This window comes from Phasianus colchicus, chromosome 1, assembly GCF_987193195.1.
Source record: "Phasianus colchicus chromosome 1, bPhaCol1.hap1.1, whole genome shotgun sequence".
In the NCBI taxonomy this organism is placed as follows: Eukaryota; Metazoa; Chordata; class Aves; order Galliformes; family Phasianidae; genus Phasianus; species Phasianus colchicus.
Genome location: NC_143436.1, coordinates 145,984,476 through 145,999,864, shown reverse-complemented (window position 1 = coordinate 145,999,864; position 15,389 = coordinate 145,984,476). Strand labels below are relative to the sequence as shown.

The 15,389-nt window shown below is 57.6% G+C and overlaps 6 protein-coding genes across 9 annotated transcripts in view; 5 read left to right on the top strand and 1 right to left on the bottom strand.

Moving 5' to 3' along the window:
• Nucleotides 1-15,389, bottom strand: part of STK24 (serine/threonine kinase 24) — a 138,835-nt gene that overhangs the window by 95,652 nt on the left and 27,794 nt on the right. The window lies entirely within an intron of this gene.
• On the top strand, nucleotides 779-1,717 carry LOC149920107 (E3 ubiquitin-protein ligase Topors-like). Its single transcript, XM_090129573.1, has one exon. The coding sequence runs from the start codon at nucleotides 779-781 to the stop codon at nucleotides 1,715-1,717; it is 939 nt and encodes a 312-aa protein (XP_089985699.1).
• On the top strand, nucleotides 4,063-5,001 carry LOC149920106 (E3 ubiquitin-protein ligase Topors-like). Its single transcript, XM_090129561.1, has one exon. It carries the CDS (start codon nucleotides 4,063-4,065, stop codon nucleotides 4,999-5,001), a length of 939 nt encoding a protein of 312 aa, XP_089985687.1.
• Nucleotides 7,347-8,285, top strand: LOC149920105 (E3 ubiquitin-protein ligase Topors-like). The gene has a single exon (XM_090129553.1). The coding sequence runs from the start codon at nucleotides 7,347-7,349 to the stop codon at nucleotides 8,283-8,285; it is 939 nt and encodes a 312-aa protein (XP_089985679.1).
• Nucleotides 10,631-11,569, top strand: LOC149920104 (E3 ubiquitin-protein ligase Topors-like). The gene has a single exon (XM_090129540.1). It carries the CDS (start codon nucleotides 10,631-10,633, stop codon nucleotides 11,567-11,569), a length of 939 nt encoding a protein of 312 aa, XP_089985666.1.
• On the top strand, nucleotides 13,915-14,853 carry LOC149920103 (E3 ubiquitin-protein ligase Topors-like). The gene has a single exon (XM_090129530.1). The coding sequence runs from the start codon at nucleotides 13,915-13,917 to the stop codon at nucleotides 14,851-14,853; it is 939 nt and encodes a 312-aa protein (XP_089985656.1).

The following is a 15,389-nucleotide window of genomic DNA, read 5'->3' as shown; positions in this document are numbered from 1 at the left end:
ATTGAATAAATCCTCTGGCTGAACATGCGTGGGGCTGCGTGCCATGACCAGAGGGACCTGATGGGGCTCACGGGACGATGTGGCTACAGCCCTGGTGACCGGCATGAAACACCAATGCCAAGCACACGAGATGTGGCGAGGGGAGTGGGCAGGGGCACTGGGGAAAGCCCAGAAACTTGTGCCGGGTCTGGAGCACGTGCTGCAGGTGAGGACGGCTCATTGCGATGACCCGCCTGTGGACTGTGGGTGGAATCGCTGTGACGTGGGCAGTGATGTCTCCAAGTGAAGGTCAAATGAAGGTGACGCCCAACAGCTTGACCAAGCCATGCCTTGACACATCTCCAGGCAACAGACTGTGACTTCATAGTGCACGCTGGCCTTACAGCGGGTGCAGCGGCTCAGCCCGCCAGTTTGTGCCTGACCTCCGACCGAGCGTGTGTGCGAGGACTGGAGCGTGCACAGGGCGAGCTTTGGTGCTGGAACGTGCTCTGGGTGCTGTTCGCGCAGCTCCCAGCGGCCGTCTCAGAGCCATCTGTTCTTTACCCCGACCCTGCTTGAGCAGGCAGACGGGACATCCTAGAGAGGCGCGTGCAGAAGCATAGGTAGGCGGCACAGGGACTGCCGGCGCGGGGGGGACACCTTGAGGGACCCGTCCCAGGCCGGTGTGTGACTAATGCCTCTTGTCCTCTTCCAGCGTGACACCTGCTGCTGCAGCGCCAGTGCTGGGGAGCGCGTTGCCATCTCCCGCTCCCCCCGGCCCACCGCAACTGGTGGAAGCATGGAGGCAGCATTAGACACCCGCTGCCCCGTGTGCCTGGACAACTGGGACAGCGCGGCGTACGCCATGCCGTGCTGCCACCAGTTCTGCTTTCCCTGCATCCAGCGGTGGACGAGCACCAGGCCACAGTGCCCGCTTTGCAAACGGGATGTGAACTCCATCATTCACACGGTGCAAGCGGACGACAATTACAAGGAGCTGCTGGTCAGACCACCTGCAGAGGCATCCATCGCCACTCGGCAGGCAGCCCGGCCACGGCCCGCAGTGCCCACGCGTCCTGTGGGCGGCCTCTCACCTGCCACCTGGGCTTCCCTCTTCAGGGAGCACCCGACCCTGCTGCGGCCCCTGCGCTCCTGGCTGCGCCACAAGCTGCGCCGCATCCTGGGCACCGAGGAGCCACAAGTAAACATACTGGTGCACAGTGTCATCTGGGCCCTGCTCCTCGAAGGCTTGGCGGAGGGGATCTTGGTAGAAATGCTGGATCCCGACCTGCACGGCCACACGGTGCCCTTTGTACGGCAGTTCATCGCCTTTGCCGTGCAGAGGTGCACCAGGGCGGCTCACCGCTTGCTGGGCCTCCACGTCCCCCCTGCTGCTGGGGCACAGGAGGCCGCTACAGCAGAGCCCAGGGCTGCCGTCGTACCAGAGGAGGCACCTGTCCCTGGCCCAGCGCCCTCCAGCAGCCCTGCCAGCTCTAACAGGGACGAAATGCCGGGCAGGACAAGAGAAGAGGTCGATGGGCATCCCAGCCGCCCACATTCCAACCCTGCAACTGTCACCACAGAGCAGGCAGCGCCTCACGAGGAGCCAGAAGAGAGTGTGGCGGGGCCCTCTGGCACCAGCCCACCTGAGGGGACCCGGCGAGCCCCAAAGAGGAAGGCCAGCGACTCACAGGCCTCAGCGTCACCAAAGAAGAGGCCACCCCGCCGGCCGGAATAGAAGAGTGCTGGAGCTGAGGAGGCTGGGGCCAGGCAGCACCTGGGACGCACGCTGGCCCCAATGGACCCATGTCATCAGTGTCCAATTTCTTTGTGGAAATAAAATACAAAGACTGAAAACAACACAAAAAATGCGTTCGTAGCGGTTGTTGCTTCCCCGTCCGTGACGCTCTCTCCCCTTTTTCCTACAGCCACGCCACTGCTGGCGCTGCTGCATTCCTGACAGGAACCCCACAGGCTTCTGGCAGGGGAAGGACAAATTTCTGCACCTGGGACGAACACCCTCAGCCCGCACTACAGCTGGGGTTAGCCAGCAGGAGCAGGCCTGGGAGTCCCGCTGGACACCAGGCTGAACCAGCAAGGAGCCCAGGCTGCCTTGGTGAACGGTGTCCTGGGCTGCGTGAGGCCGGGTGCTACCGGCAGGTGAAGGGCGGTTATCCTGCCCCTCTGCTCAGCTCTGAGGAGGCCACAGCTGCAGCGCTGGGCCCACAGCTGGGCTCCCCAGCGCAACGGATAATAACCAAGTTCTTCCCATTGTGAGTGGACAATTCAATTCTGCCACTTCAGAGCCAGGTTGTGGATGCCCCATCCCTGGAGGCATTCAAGGCCCGGCTGGATGTGGCTCTGGGCAGCCTGGTCTACTGGCTGGCGACCCTGCATACGGCAGGGGGGTGGAAACTACATTAACGCTGTGCTCCTTTCCAACCCAGGCCATTCGATGATTCTATGATTCCATGTCTGTACAACTGCTGTTAAGTAGGGATCTAGATACTTCCTTTCTTACAGGCTTTTGAAATGTCTTTACAGAAGACAAAACCAGACAAAAATCTTTCACTGCCTATTCACACCACGCTGCTAAGACAACAGTTTAACAACAAGCTCGTTCTTAAACACAATAGTACGTACTATTGGTTTTCTTGCGTATCTGGTGAACACAAAGTTCTCCAGTCTCACTATGGAATCAAGAATTCCACCATCAAGCATTCCTACGCTCCCTAAGAAGCATACGCAGTTTTCTCATTCACTGAATCCTTCACTAAAATTCTCCTCGGACAATCTACTCTTCTGCTAATGATCTTCCTTCTAATTCCACCTCACATCACAACACACAGGCTTTTACTGTTTTATCCAGAGGAATGTTGCTGGTTTATGTCAGCAGATTTCACAAAAATAAAAAAATGAAACAACCAACAACCACTACCTGTCGTATCACCTAAAGGTGCCAATACCTAAGGAACCTGAATGTCAGATGGCATGCAAAACATTAGAAGTTGACTCAGAAGAACAAAAGAAACCATTTCACGAGAGAACAAGGCAAATGACACACGGATTGCCTTAGACATCAAAGAGAACCACTGGATAAATCAACGGGATTAATAACTCTTTTGACCAATACAATGGATGTGAGAAAGGATAGAACTTACTGATCACAAAAGGAAGTTATTTGCGCTGGACTACGAACACCGTGGGCACTCAATTGCGTTACGCGTTAAAGCATACAATCATTAACGTTGGAAAAGACCTCCATGATCATCAAGTCCAACTATCAGAGAGAAACATGGACTTTTATTGAATAAATCCTCTGGCTGAACATGCGTGGGGCTGCGTGCCATGACCAGAGGGACCTGATGGGGCTCACGGGACGATGTGGCTACAGCCCTGGTGACCGGCATGAAACACCAATGCCAAGCACACGAGATGTGGCGAGGGGAGTGGGCAGGGGCACTGGGGAAAGCCCAGAAACTTGTGCCGGGTCTGGAGCACGTGCTGCAGGTGAGGACGGCTCATTGCGATGACCCGCCTGTGGACTGTGGGTGGAATCGCTGTGACGTGGGCAGTGATGTCTCCAAGTGAAGGTCAAATGAAGGTGACGCCCAACAGCTTGACCAAGCCATGCCTTGACACATCTCCAGGCAACAGACTGTGACTTCATAGTGCACGCTGGCCTTACAGCGGGTGCAGCGGCTCAGCCCGCCAGTTTGTGCCTGACCTCCGACCGAGCGTGTGTGCGAGGACTGGAGCGTGCACAGGGCGAGCTTTGGTGCTGGAACGTGCTCTGGGTGCTGTTCGCGCAGCTCCCAGCGGCCGTCTCAGAGCCATCTGTTCTTTACCCCGACCCTGCTTGAGCAGGCAGACGGGACATCCTAGAGAGGCGCGTGCAGAAGCATAGGTAGGCGGCACAGGGACTGCCGGCGCGGGGGGGACACCTTGAGGGACCCGTCCCAGGCCGGTGTGTGACTAATGCCTCTTGTCCTCTTCCAGCGTGACACCTGCTGCTGCAGCGCCAGTGCTGGGGAGCGCGTTGCCATCTCCCGCTCCCCCCGGCCCACCGCAACTGGTGGAAGCATGGAGGCAGCATTAGACACCCGCTGCCCCGTGTGCCTGGACAACTGGGACAGCGCGGCGTATGCCATGCCGTGCTGCCACCAGTTCTGCTTTCCCTGCATCCAGCGGTGGACGAGCACCAGGCCACAGTGCCCGCTTTGCAAACGGGATGTGAACTCCATCATTCACACGGTGCAAGCGGACGACAATTACAAGGAGCTGCTGGTCAGACCACCTGCAGAGGCATCCATCGCCACTCGGCAGGCAGCCCGGCCACGGCCCGCAGTGCCCACGCGTCCTGTGGGCGGCCTCTCACCTGCCACCTGGGCTTCCCTCTTCAGGGAGCACCCGACCCTGCTGCGGCCCCTGCGCTCCTGGCTGCGCCACAAGCTGCGCCGCATCCTGGGCACCGAGGAGCCACAAGTAAACATACTGGTGCACAGTGTCATCTGGGCCCTGCTCCTCGAAGGCTTGGCGGAGGGGATCTTGGTAGAAATGCTGGATCCCGACCTGCACGGCCACACGGTGCCCTTTGTACGGCAGTTCATCGCCTTTGCCGTGCAGAGGTGCACCAGGGCGGCTCACCGCTTGCTGGGCCTCCACGTCCCCCCTGCTGCTGGGGCACAGGAGGCCGCTACAGCAGAGCCCAGGGCTGCCGTCGTACCAGAGGAGGCACCTGTCCCTGGCCCAGCGCCCTCCAGCAGCCCTGCCAGCTCTAACAGGGACGAAATGCCGGGCAGGACAAGAGAAGAGGTCGATGGGCATCCCAGCCGCCCACATTCCAACCCTGCAACTGTCACCACAGAGCAGGCAGCGCCTCACGAGGAGCCAGAAGAGAGTGTGGCGGGGCCCTCTGGCACCAGCCCACCTGAGGGGACCCGGCGAGCCCCAAAGAGGAAGGCCAGCGACTCACAGGCCTCAGCGTCACCAAAGAAGAGGCCACCCCGCCGGCCGGAATAGAAGAGTGCTGGAGCTGAGGAGGCTGGGGCCAGGCAGCACCTGGGACGCACGCTGGCCCCAATGGACCCATGTCATCAGTGTCCAATTTCTTTGTGGAAATAAAATACAAAGACTGAAAACAACACAAAAAATGCGTTCGTAGCGGTTGTTGCTTCCCCGTCCGTGACGCTCTCTCCCCTTTTTCCTACAGCCACGCCACTGCTGGCGCTGCTGCATTCCTGACAGGAACCCCACAGGCTTCTGGCAGGGGAAGGACAAATTTCTGCACCTGGGACGAACACCCTCAGCCCGCACTACAGCTGGGGTTAGCCAGCAGGAGCAGGCCTGGGAGTCCCGCTGGACACCAGGCTGAACCAGCAAGGAGCCCAGGCTGCCTTGGTGAACGGTGTCCTGGGCTGCGTGAGGCCGGGTGCTACCGGCAGGTGAAGGGCGGTTATCCTGCCCCTCTGCTCAGCTCTGAGGAGGCCACAGCTGCAGCGCTGGGCCCACAGCTGGGCTCCCCAGCGCAACGGATAATAACCAAGTTCTTCCCATTGTGAGTGGACAATTCAATTCTGCCACTTCAGAGCCAGGTTGTGGATGCCCCATCCCTGGAGGCATTCAAGGCCCGGCTGGATGTGGCTCTGGGCAGCCTGGTCTACTGGCTGGCGACCCTGCATACGGCAGGGGGGTGGAAACTACATTAACGCTGTGCTCCTTTCCAACCCAGGCCATTCGATGATTCTATGATTCCATGTCTGTACAACTGCTGTTAAGTAGGGATCTAGATACTTCCTTTCTTACAGGCTTTTGAAATGTCTTTACAGAAGACAAAACCAGACAAAAATCTTTCACTGCCTATTCACACCACGCTGCTAAGACAACAGTTTAACAACAAGCTCGTTCTTAAACACAATAGTACGTACTATTGGTTTTCTTGCGTATCTGGTGAACACAAAGTTCTCCAGTCTCACTATGGAATCAAGAATTCCACCATCAAGCATTCCTACGCTCCCTAAGAAGCATACGCAGTTTTCTCATTCACTGAATCCTTCACTAAAATTCTCCTCGGACAATCTACTCTTCTGCTAATGATCTTCCTTCTAATTCCACCTCACATCACAACACACAGGCTTTTACTGTTTTATCCAGAGGAATGTTGCTGGTTTATGTCAGCAGATTTCACAAAAATAAAAAAATGAAACAACCAACAACCACTACCTGTCGTATCACCTAAAGGTGCCAATACCTAAGGAACCTGAATGTCAGATGGCATGCAAAACATTAGAAGTTGACTCAGAAGAACAAAAGAAACCATTTCACGAGAGAACAAGGCAAATGACACACGGATTGCCTTAGACATCAAAGAGAACCACTGGATAAATCAACGGGATTAATAACTCTTTTGACCAATACAATGGATGTGAGAAAGGATAGAACTTACTGATCACAAAAGGAAGTTATTTGCGCTGGACTACGAACACCGTGGGCACTCAATTGCGTTACGCGTTAAAGCATACAATCATTAACGTTGGAAAAGACCTCCATGATCATCAAGTCCAACTATCAGAGAGAAACATGGACTTTTATTGAATAAATCCTCTGGCTGAACATGCGTGGGGCTGCGTGCCATGACCAGAGGGACCTGATGGGGCTCACGGGACGATGTGGCTACAGCCCTGGTGACCGGCATGAAACACCAATGCCAAGCACACGAGATGTGGCGAGGGGAGTGGGCAGGGGCACTGGGGAAAGCCCAGAAACTTGTGCCGGGTCTGGAGCACGTGCTGCAGGTGAGGACGGCTCATTGCGATGACCCGCCTGTGGACTGTGGGTGGAATCGCTGTGACGTGGGCAGTGATGTCTCCAAGTGAAGGTCAAATGAAGGTGACGCCCAACAGCTTGACCAAGCCATGCCTTGACACATCTCCAGGCAACAGACTGTGACTTCATAGTGCACGCTGGCTTTACAGCGGGTGCAGCGGCTCAGCCCGCCAGTTTGTGCCTGACCTCCGACCGAGCGTGTGTGCGAGGACTGGAGCGTGCACAGGGCGAGCTTTGGTGCTGGAACGTGCTCTGGGTGCTGTTCGCGCAGCTCCCAGCGGCCGTCTCAGAGCCATCTGTTCTTTACCCCGACCCTGCTTGAGCAGGCAGACGGGACATCCTAGAGAGGCGCGTGCAGAAGCATAGGTAGGCGGCACAGGGACTGCCGGCGCGGGGGGGACACCTTGAGGGACCCGTCCCAGGCCGGTGTGTGACTAATGCCTCTTGTCCTCTTCCAGCGTGACACCTGCTGCTGCAGCGCCAGTGCTGGGGAGCGCGTTGCCATCTCCCGCTCCCCCCGGCCCACCGCAACTGGTGGAAGCATGGAGGCAGCATTAGACACCCGCTGCCCCGTGTGCCTGGACAACTGGGACAGCGCGGCGTACGCCATGCCGTGCTGCCACCAGTTCTGCTTTCCCTGCATCCAGCGGTGGACGAGCACCAGGCCACAGTGCCCGCTTTGCAAACGGGATGTGAACTCCATCATTCACACGGTGCAAGCGGACGACAATTACAAGGAGCTGCTGGTCAGACCACCTGCAGAGGCATCCATCGCCACTCGGCAGGCAGCCCGGCCACGGCCCGCAGTGCCCACGCGTCCTGTGGGCGGCCTCTCACCTGCCACCTGGGCTTCCCTCTTCAGGGAGCACCCGACCCTGCTGCGGCCCCTGCGCTCCTGGCTGCGCCACAAGCTGCGCCGCATCCTGGGCACCGAGGAGCCACAAGTAAACATACTGGTGCACAGTGTCATCTGGGCCCTGCTCCTCGAAGGCTTGGCGGAGGGGATCTTGGTAGAAATGCTGGATCCCGACCTGCACGGCCACACGGTGCCCTTTGTACGGCAGTTCATCGCCTTTGCCGTGCAGAGGTGCACCAGGGCGGCTCACCGCTTGCTGGGCCTCCACGTCCCCCCTGCTGCTGGGGCACAGGAGGCCGCTACAGCAGAGCCCAGGGCTGCCGTCGTACCAGAGGAGGCACCTGTCCCTGGCCCAGCGCCCTCCAGCAGCCCTGCCAGCTCTAACAGGGACGAAATGCCGGGCAGGACAAGAGAAGAGGTCGATGGGCATCCCAGCCGCCCACATTCCAACCCTGCAACTGTCACCACAGAGCAGGCAGCGCCTCACGAGGAGCCAGAAGAGAGTGTGGCGGGGCCCTCTGGCACCAGCCCACCTGAGGGGACCCGGCGAGCCCCAAAGAGGAAGGCCAGCGACTCACAGGCCTCAGCGTCACCAAAGAAGAGGCCACCCCGCCGGCCGGAATAGAAGAGTGCTGGAGCTGAGGAGGCTGGGGCCAGGCAGCACCTGGGACGCACGCTGGCCCCAATGGACCCATGTCATCAGTGTCCAATTTCTTTGTGGAAATAAAATACAAAGACTGAAAACAACACAAAAAATGCGTTCGTAGCGGTTGTTGCTTCCCCGTCCGTGACGCTCTCTCCCCTTTTTCCTACAGCCACGCCACTGCTGGCGCTGCTGCATTCCTGACAGGAACCCCACAGGCTTCTGGCAGGGGAAGGACAAATTTCTGCACCTGGGACGAACACCCTCAGCCCGCACTACAGCTGGGGTTAGCCAGCAGGAGCAGGCCTGGGAGTCCCGCTGGACACCAGGCTGAACCAGCAAGGAGCCCAGGCTGCCTTGGTGAACGGTGTCCTGGGCTGCGTGAGGCCGGGTGCTACCGGCAGGTGAAGGGCGGTTATCCTGCCCCTCTGCTCAGCTCTGAGGAGGCCACAGCTGCAGCGCTGGGCCCACAGCTGGGCTCCCCAGCGCAACGGATAATAACCAAGTTCTTCCCATTGTGAGTGGACAATTCAATTCTGCCACTTCAGAGCCAGGTTGTGGATGCCCCATCCCTGGAGGCATTCAAGGCCCGGCTGGATGTGGCTCTGGGCAGCCTGGTCTACTGGCTGGCGACCCTGCATACGGCAGGGGGGTGGAAACTACATTAACGCTGTGCTCCTTTCCAACCCAGGCCATTCGATGATTCTATGATTCCATGTCTGTACAACTGCTGTTAAGTAGGGATCTAGATACTTCCTTTCTTACAGGCTTTTGAAATGTCTTTACAGAAGACAAAACCAGACAAAAATCTTTCACTGCCTATTCACACCACGCTGCTAAGACAACAGTTTAACAACAAGCTCGTTCTTAAACACAATAGTACGTACTATTGGTTTTCTTGCGTATCTGGTGAACACAAAGTTCTCCAGTCTCACTATGGAATCAAGAATTCCACCATCAAGCATTCCTACGCTCCCTAAGAAGCATACGCAGTTTTCTCATTCACTGAATCCTTCACTAAAATTCTCCTCGGACAATCTACTCTTCTGCTAATGATCTTCCTTCTAATTCCACCTCACATCACAACACACAGGCTTTTACTGTTTTATCCAGGGGAATGTTGCTGGTTTATGTCAGCAGATTTCACAAAAATAAAAAAATGAAACAACCAACAACCACTACCTGTCGTATCACCTAAAGGTGCCAATACCTAAGGAACCTGAATGTCAGATGGCATGCAAAACATTAGAAGTTGACTCAGAAGAACAAAAGAAACCATTTCACGAGAGAACAAGGCAAATGACACACGGATTGCCTTAGACATCAAAGAGAACCACTGGATAAATCAACGGGATTAATAACTCTTTTGACCAATACAATGGATGTGAGAAAGGATAGAACTTACTGATCACAAAAGGAAGTTATTTGCGCTGGACTACGAACACCGTGGGCACTCAATTGCGTTACGCGTTAAAGCATACAATCATTAACGTTGGAAAAGACCTCCATGATCATCAAGTCCAACTATCAGAGAGAAACATGGACTTTTATTGAATAAATCCTCTGGCTGAACATGCGTGGGGCTGCGTGCCATGACCAGAGGGACCTGATGGGGCTCACGGGACGATGTGGCTACAGCCCTGGTGACCGGCATGAAACACCAATGCCAAGCACACGAGATGTGGCGAGGGGAGTGGGCAGGGGCACTGGGGAAAGCCCAGAAACTTGTGCCGGGTCTGGAGCACGTGCTGCAGGTGAGGACGGCTCATTGCGATGACCCGCCTGTGGACTGTGGGTGGAATCGCTGTGACGTGGGCAGTGATGTCTCCAAGTGAAGGTCAAATGAAGGTGACGCCCAACAGCTTGACCAAGCCATGCCTTGACACATCTCCAGGCAACAGACTGTGACTTCATAGTGCACGCTGGCCTTACAGCGGGTGCAGCGGCTCAGCCCGCCAGTTTGTGCCTGACCTCCGACCGAGCGTGTGTGCGAGGACTGGAGCGTGCACAGGGCGAGCTTTGGTGCTGGAACGTGCTCTGGGTGCTGTTCGCGCAGCTCCCAGCGGCCGTCTCAGAGCCATCTGTTCTTTACCCCGACCCTGCTTGAGCAGGCAGACGGGACATCCTAGAGAGGCGCGTGCAGAAGCATAGGTAGGCGGCACAGGGACTGCCGGCGCGGGGGGGACACCTTGAGGGACCCGTCCCAGGCCGGTGTGTGACTAATGCCTCTTGTCCTCTTCCAGCGTGACACCTGCTGCTGCAGCGCCAGTGCTGGGGAGCGCGTTGCCATCTCCCGCTCCCCCCGGCCCACCGCAACTGGTGGAAGCATGGAGGCAGCATTAGACACCCGCTGCCCCGTGTGCCTGGACAACTGGGACAGCGCGGCGTACGCCATGCCGTGCTGCCACCAGTTCTGCTTTCCCTGCATCCAGCGGTGGACGAGCACCAGGCCACAGTGCCCGCTTTGCAAACGGGATGTGAACTCCATCATTCACACGGTGCAAGCGGACGACAATTACAAGGAGCTGCTGGTCAGACCACCTGCAGAGGCATCCATCGCCACTCGGCAGGCAGCCCGGCCACGGCCCGCAGTGCCCACGCGTCCTGTGGGCGGCCTCTCACCTGCCACCTGGGCTTCCCTCTTCAGGGAGCACCCGACCCTGCTGCGGCCCCTGCGCTCCTGGCTGCGCCACAAGCTGCGCCGCATCCTGGGCACCGAGGAGCCACAAGTAAACATACTGGTGCACAGTGTCATCTGGGCCCTGCTCCTCGAAGGCTTGGCGGAGGGGATCTTGGTAGAAATGCTGGATCCCGACCTGCACGGCCACACGGTGCCCTTTGTACGGCAGTTCATCGCCTTTGCCGTGCAGAGGTGCACCAGGGCGGCTCACCGCTTGCTGGGCCTCCACGTCCCCCCTGCTGCTGGGGCACAGGAGGCCGCTACAGCAGAGCCCAGGGCTGCCGTCGTACCAGAGGAGGCACCTGTCCCTGGCCCAGCGCCCTCCAGCAGCCCTGCCAGCTCTAACAGGGACGAAATGCCGGGCAGGACAAGAGAAGAGGTCGATGGGCATCCCAGCCGCCCACATTCCAACCCTGCAACTGTCACCACAGAGCAGGCAGCGCCTCACGAGGAGCCAGAAGAGAGTGTGGCGGGGCCCTCTGGCACCAGCCCACCTGAGGGGACCCGGCGAGCCCCAAAGAGGAAGGCCAGCGACTCACAGGCCTCAGCGTCACCAAAGAAGAGGCCACCCCGCCGGCCGGAATAGAAGAGTGCTGGAGCTGAGGAGGCTGGGGCCAGGCAGCACCTGGGACGCACGCTGGCCCCAATGGACCCATGTCATCAGTGTCCAATTTCTTTGTGGAAATAAAATACAAAGACTGAAAACAACACAAAAAATGCGTTCGTAGCGGTTGTTGCTTCCCCGTCCGTGACGCTCTCTCCCCTTTTTCCTACAGCCACGCCACTGCTGGCGCTGCTGCATTCCTGACAGGAACCCCACAGGCTTCTGGCAGGGGAAGGACAAATTTCTGCACCTGGGACGAACACCCTCAGCCCGCACTACAGCTGGGGTTAGCCAGCAGGAGCAGGCCTGGGAGTCCCGCTGGACACCAGGCTGAACCAGCAAGGAGCCCAGGCTGCCTTGGTGAACGGTGTCCTGGGCTGCGTGAGGCCGGGTGCTACCGGCAGGTGAAGGGCGGTTATCCTGCCCCTCTGCTCAGCTCTGAGGAGGCCACAGCTGCAGCGCTGGGCCCACAGCTGGGCTCCCCAGCGCAACGGATAATAACCAAGTTCTTCCCATTGTGAGTGGACAATTCAATTCTGCCACTTCAGAGCCAGGTTGTGGATGCCCCATCCCTGGAGGCATTCAAGGCCCGGCTGGATGTGGCTCTGGGCAGCCTGGTCTACTGGCTGGCGACCCTGCATACGGCAGGGGGGTGGAAACTACATTAACGCTGTGCTCCTTTCCAACCCAGGCCATTCGATGATTCTATGATTCCATGTCTGTACAACTGCTGTTAAGTAGGGATCTAGATACTTCCTTTCTTACAGGCTTTTGAAATGTCTTTACAGAAGACAAAACCAGACAAAAATCTTTCACTGCCTATTCACACCACGCTGCTAAGACAACAGTTTAACAACAAGCTCGTTCTTAAACACAATAGTACGTACTATTGGTTTTCTTGCGTATCTGGTGAACACAAAGTTCTCCAGTCTCACTATGGAATCAAGAATTCCACCATCAAGCATTCCTACGCTCCCTAAGAAGCATACGCAGTTTTCTCATTCACTGAATCCTTCACTAAAATTCTCCTCGGACAATCTACTCTTCTGCTAATGATCTTCCTTCTAATTCCACCTCACATCACAACACACAGGCTTTTACTGTTTTATCCAGGGGAATGTTGCTGGTTTATGTCAGCAGATTTCACAAAAATAAAAAAATGAAACAACCAACAACCACTACCTGTCGTATCACCTAAAGGTGCCAATACCTAAGGAACCTGAATGTCAGATGGCATGCAAAACATTAGAAGTTGACTCAGAAGAACAAAAGAAACCATTTCACGAGAGAACAAGGCAAATGACACACGGATTGCCTTAGACATCAAAGAGAACCACTGGATAAATCAACGGGATTAATAACTCTTTTGACCAATACAATGGATGTGAGAAAGGATAGAACTTACTGATCACAAAAGGAAGTTATTTGCGCTGGACTACGAACACCGTGGGCACTCAATTGCGTTACGCGTTAAAGCATACAATCATTAACGTTGGAAAAGACCTCCATGATCATCAAGTCCAACTATCAGAGAGAAACATGGACTTTTATTGAATAAATCCTCTGGCTGAACATGCGTGGGGCTGCGTGCCATGACCAGAGGGACCTGATGGGGCTCACGGGACGATGTGGCTACAGCCCTGGTGACCGGCATGAAACACCAATGCCAAGCACACGAGATGTGGCGAGGGGAGTGGGCAGGGGCACTGGGGAAAGCCCAGAAACTTGTGCCGGGTCTGGAGCACGTGCTGCAGGTGAGGACGGCTCATTGCGATGACCCGCCTGTGGACTGTGGGTGGAATCGCTGTGACGTGGGCAGTGATGTCTCCAAGTGAAGGTCAAATGAAGGTGACGCCCAACAGCTTGACCAAGCCATGCCTTGACACATCTCCAGGCAACAGACTGTGACTTCATAGTGCACGCTGGCCTTACAGCGGGTGCAGCGGCTCAGCCCGCCAGTTTGTGCCTGACCTCCGACCGAGCGTGTGTGCGAGGACTGGAGCGTGCACAGGGCGAGCTTTGGTGCTGGAACGTGCTCTGGGTGCTGTTCGCGCAGCTCCCAGCGGCCGTCTCAGAGCCATCTGTTCTTTACCCCGACCCTGCTTGAGCAGGCAGACGGGACATCCTAGAGAGGCGCGTGCAGAAGCATAGGTAGGCGGCACAGGGACTGCCGGCGCGGGGGGGACACCTTGAGGGACCCGTCCCAGGCCGGTGTGTGACTAATGCCTCTTGTCCTCTTCCAGCGTGACACCTGCTGCTGCAGCGCCAGTGCTGGGGAGCGCGTTGCCATCTCCCGCTCCCCCCGGCCCACCGCAACTGGTGGAAGCATGGAGGCAGCATTAGACACCCGCTGCCCCGTGTGCCTGGACAACTGGGACAGCGCGGCGTACGCCATGCCGTGCTGCCACCAGTTCTGCTTTCCCTGCATCCAGCGGTGGACGAGCACCAGGCCACAGTGCCCGCTTTGCAAACGGGATGTGAACTCCATCATTCACACGGTGCAAGCGGACGACAATTACAAGGAGCTGCTGGTCAGACCACCTGCAGAGGCATCCATCGCCACTCGGCAGGCAGCCCGGCCACGGCCCGCAGTGCCCACGCGTCCTGTGGGCGGCCTCTCACCTGCCACCTGGGCTTCCCTCTTCAGGGAGCACCCGACCCTGCTGCGGCCCCTGCGCTCCTGGCTGCGCCACAAGCTGCGCCGCATCCTGGGCACCGAGGAGCCACAAGTAAACATACTGGTGCACAGTGTCATCTGGGCCCTGCTCCTCGAAGGCTTGGCGGAGGGGATCTTGGTAGAAATGCTGGATCCCGACCTGCACGGCCACACGGTGCCCTTTGTACGGCAGTTCATCGCCTTTGCCGTGCAGAGGTGCACCAGGGCGGCTCACCGCTTGCTGGGCCTCCACGTCCCCCCTGCTGCTGGGGCACAGGAGGCCGCTACAGCAGAGCCCAGGGCTGCCGTCGTACCAGAGGAGGCACCTGTCCCTGGCCCAGCGCCCTCCAGCAGCCCTGCCAGCTCTAACAGGGACGAAATGCCGGGCAGGACAAGAGAAGAGGTCGATGGGCATCCCAGCCGCCCACATTCCAACCCTGCAACTGTCACCACAGAGCAGGCAGCGCCTCACGAGGAGCCAGAAGAGAGTGTGGCGGGGCCCTCTGGCACCAGCCCACCTGAGGGGACCCGGCGAGCCCCAAAGAGGAAGGCCAGCGACTCACAGGCCTCAGCGTCACCAAAGAAGAGGCCACCCCGCCGGCCGGAATAGAAGAGTGCTGGAGCTGAGGAGGCTGGGGCCAGGCAGCACCTGGGACGCACGCTGGCCCCAATGGACCCATGTCATCAGTGTCCAATTTCTTTGTGGAAATAAAATACAAAGACTGAAAACAACACAAAAAATGCGTTCGTAGCGGTTGTTGCTTCCCCGTCCGTGACGCTCTCTCCCCTTTTTCCTACAGCCACGCCACTGCTGGCGCTGCTGCATTCCTGACAGGAACCCCACAGGCTTCTGGCAGGGGAAGGACAAATTTCTGCACCTGGGACGAACACCCTCAGCCCGCACTACAGCTGGGGTTAGCCAGCAGGAGCAGGCCTGGGAGTCCCGCTGGACACCAGGCTGAACCAGCAAGGAGCCCAGGCTGCCTTGGTGAACGGTGTCCTGGGCTGCGTGAGGCCGGGTGCTACCGGCAGGTGAAGGGCGGTTATCCTGCCCCTCTGCTCAGCTCTGAGGAGGCCACAGCTGCAGCGCTGGGCCCACAGCTGGGCTCCCCAGCGCAACGGATAATAACCAAGTTCTTCCCATTG

Coding starts and splice junctions, on each gene's coding strand:
- LOC149920107 (XM_090129573.1), top strand. CDS start 779: ATGGAGGCAGCATTAGACACCCGCTGCCCCGTGTGCCTGGACAACTGG.
- LOC149920105 (XM_090129553.1), top strand. CDS start 7,347: ATGGAGGCAGCATTAGACACCCGCTGCCCCGTGTGCCTGGACAACTGG.
- LOC149920106 (XM_090129561.1), top strand. CDS start 4,063: ATGGAGGCAGCATTAGACACCCGCTGCCCCGTGTGCCTGGACAACTGG.
- LOC149920104 (XM_090129540.1), top strand. CDS start 10,631: ATGGAGGCAGCATTAGACACCCGCTGCCCCGTGTGCCTGGACAACTGG.
- LOC149920103 (XM_090129530.1), top strand. CDS start 13,915: ATGGAGGCAGCATTAGACACCCGCTGCCCCGTGTGCCTGGACAACTGG.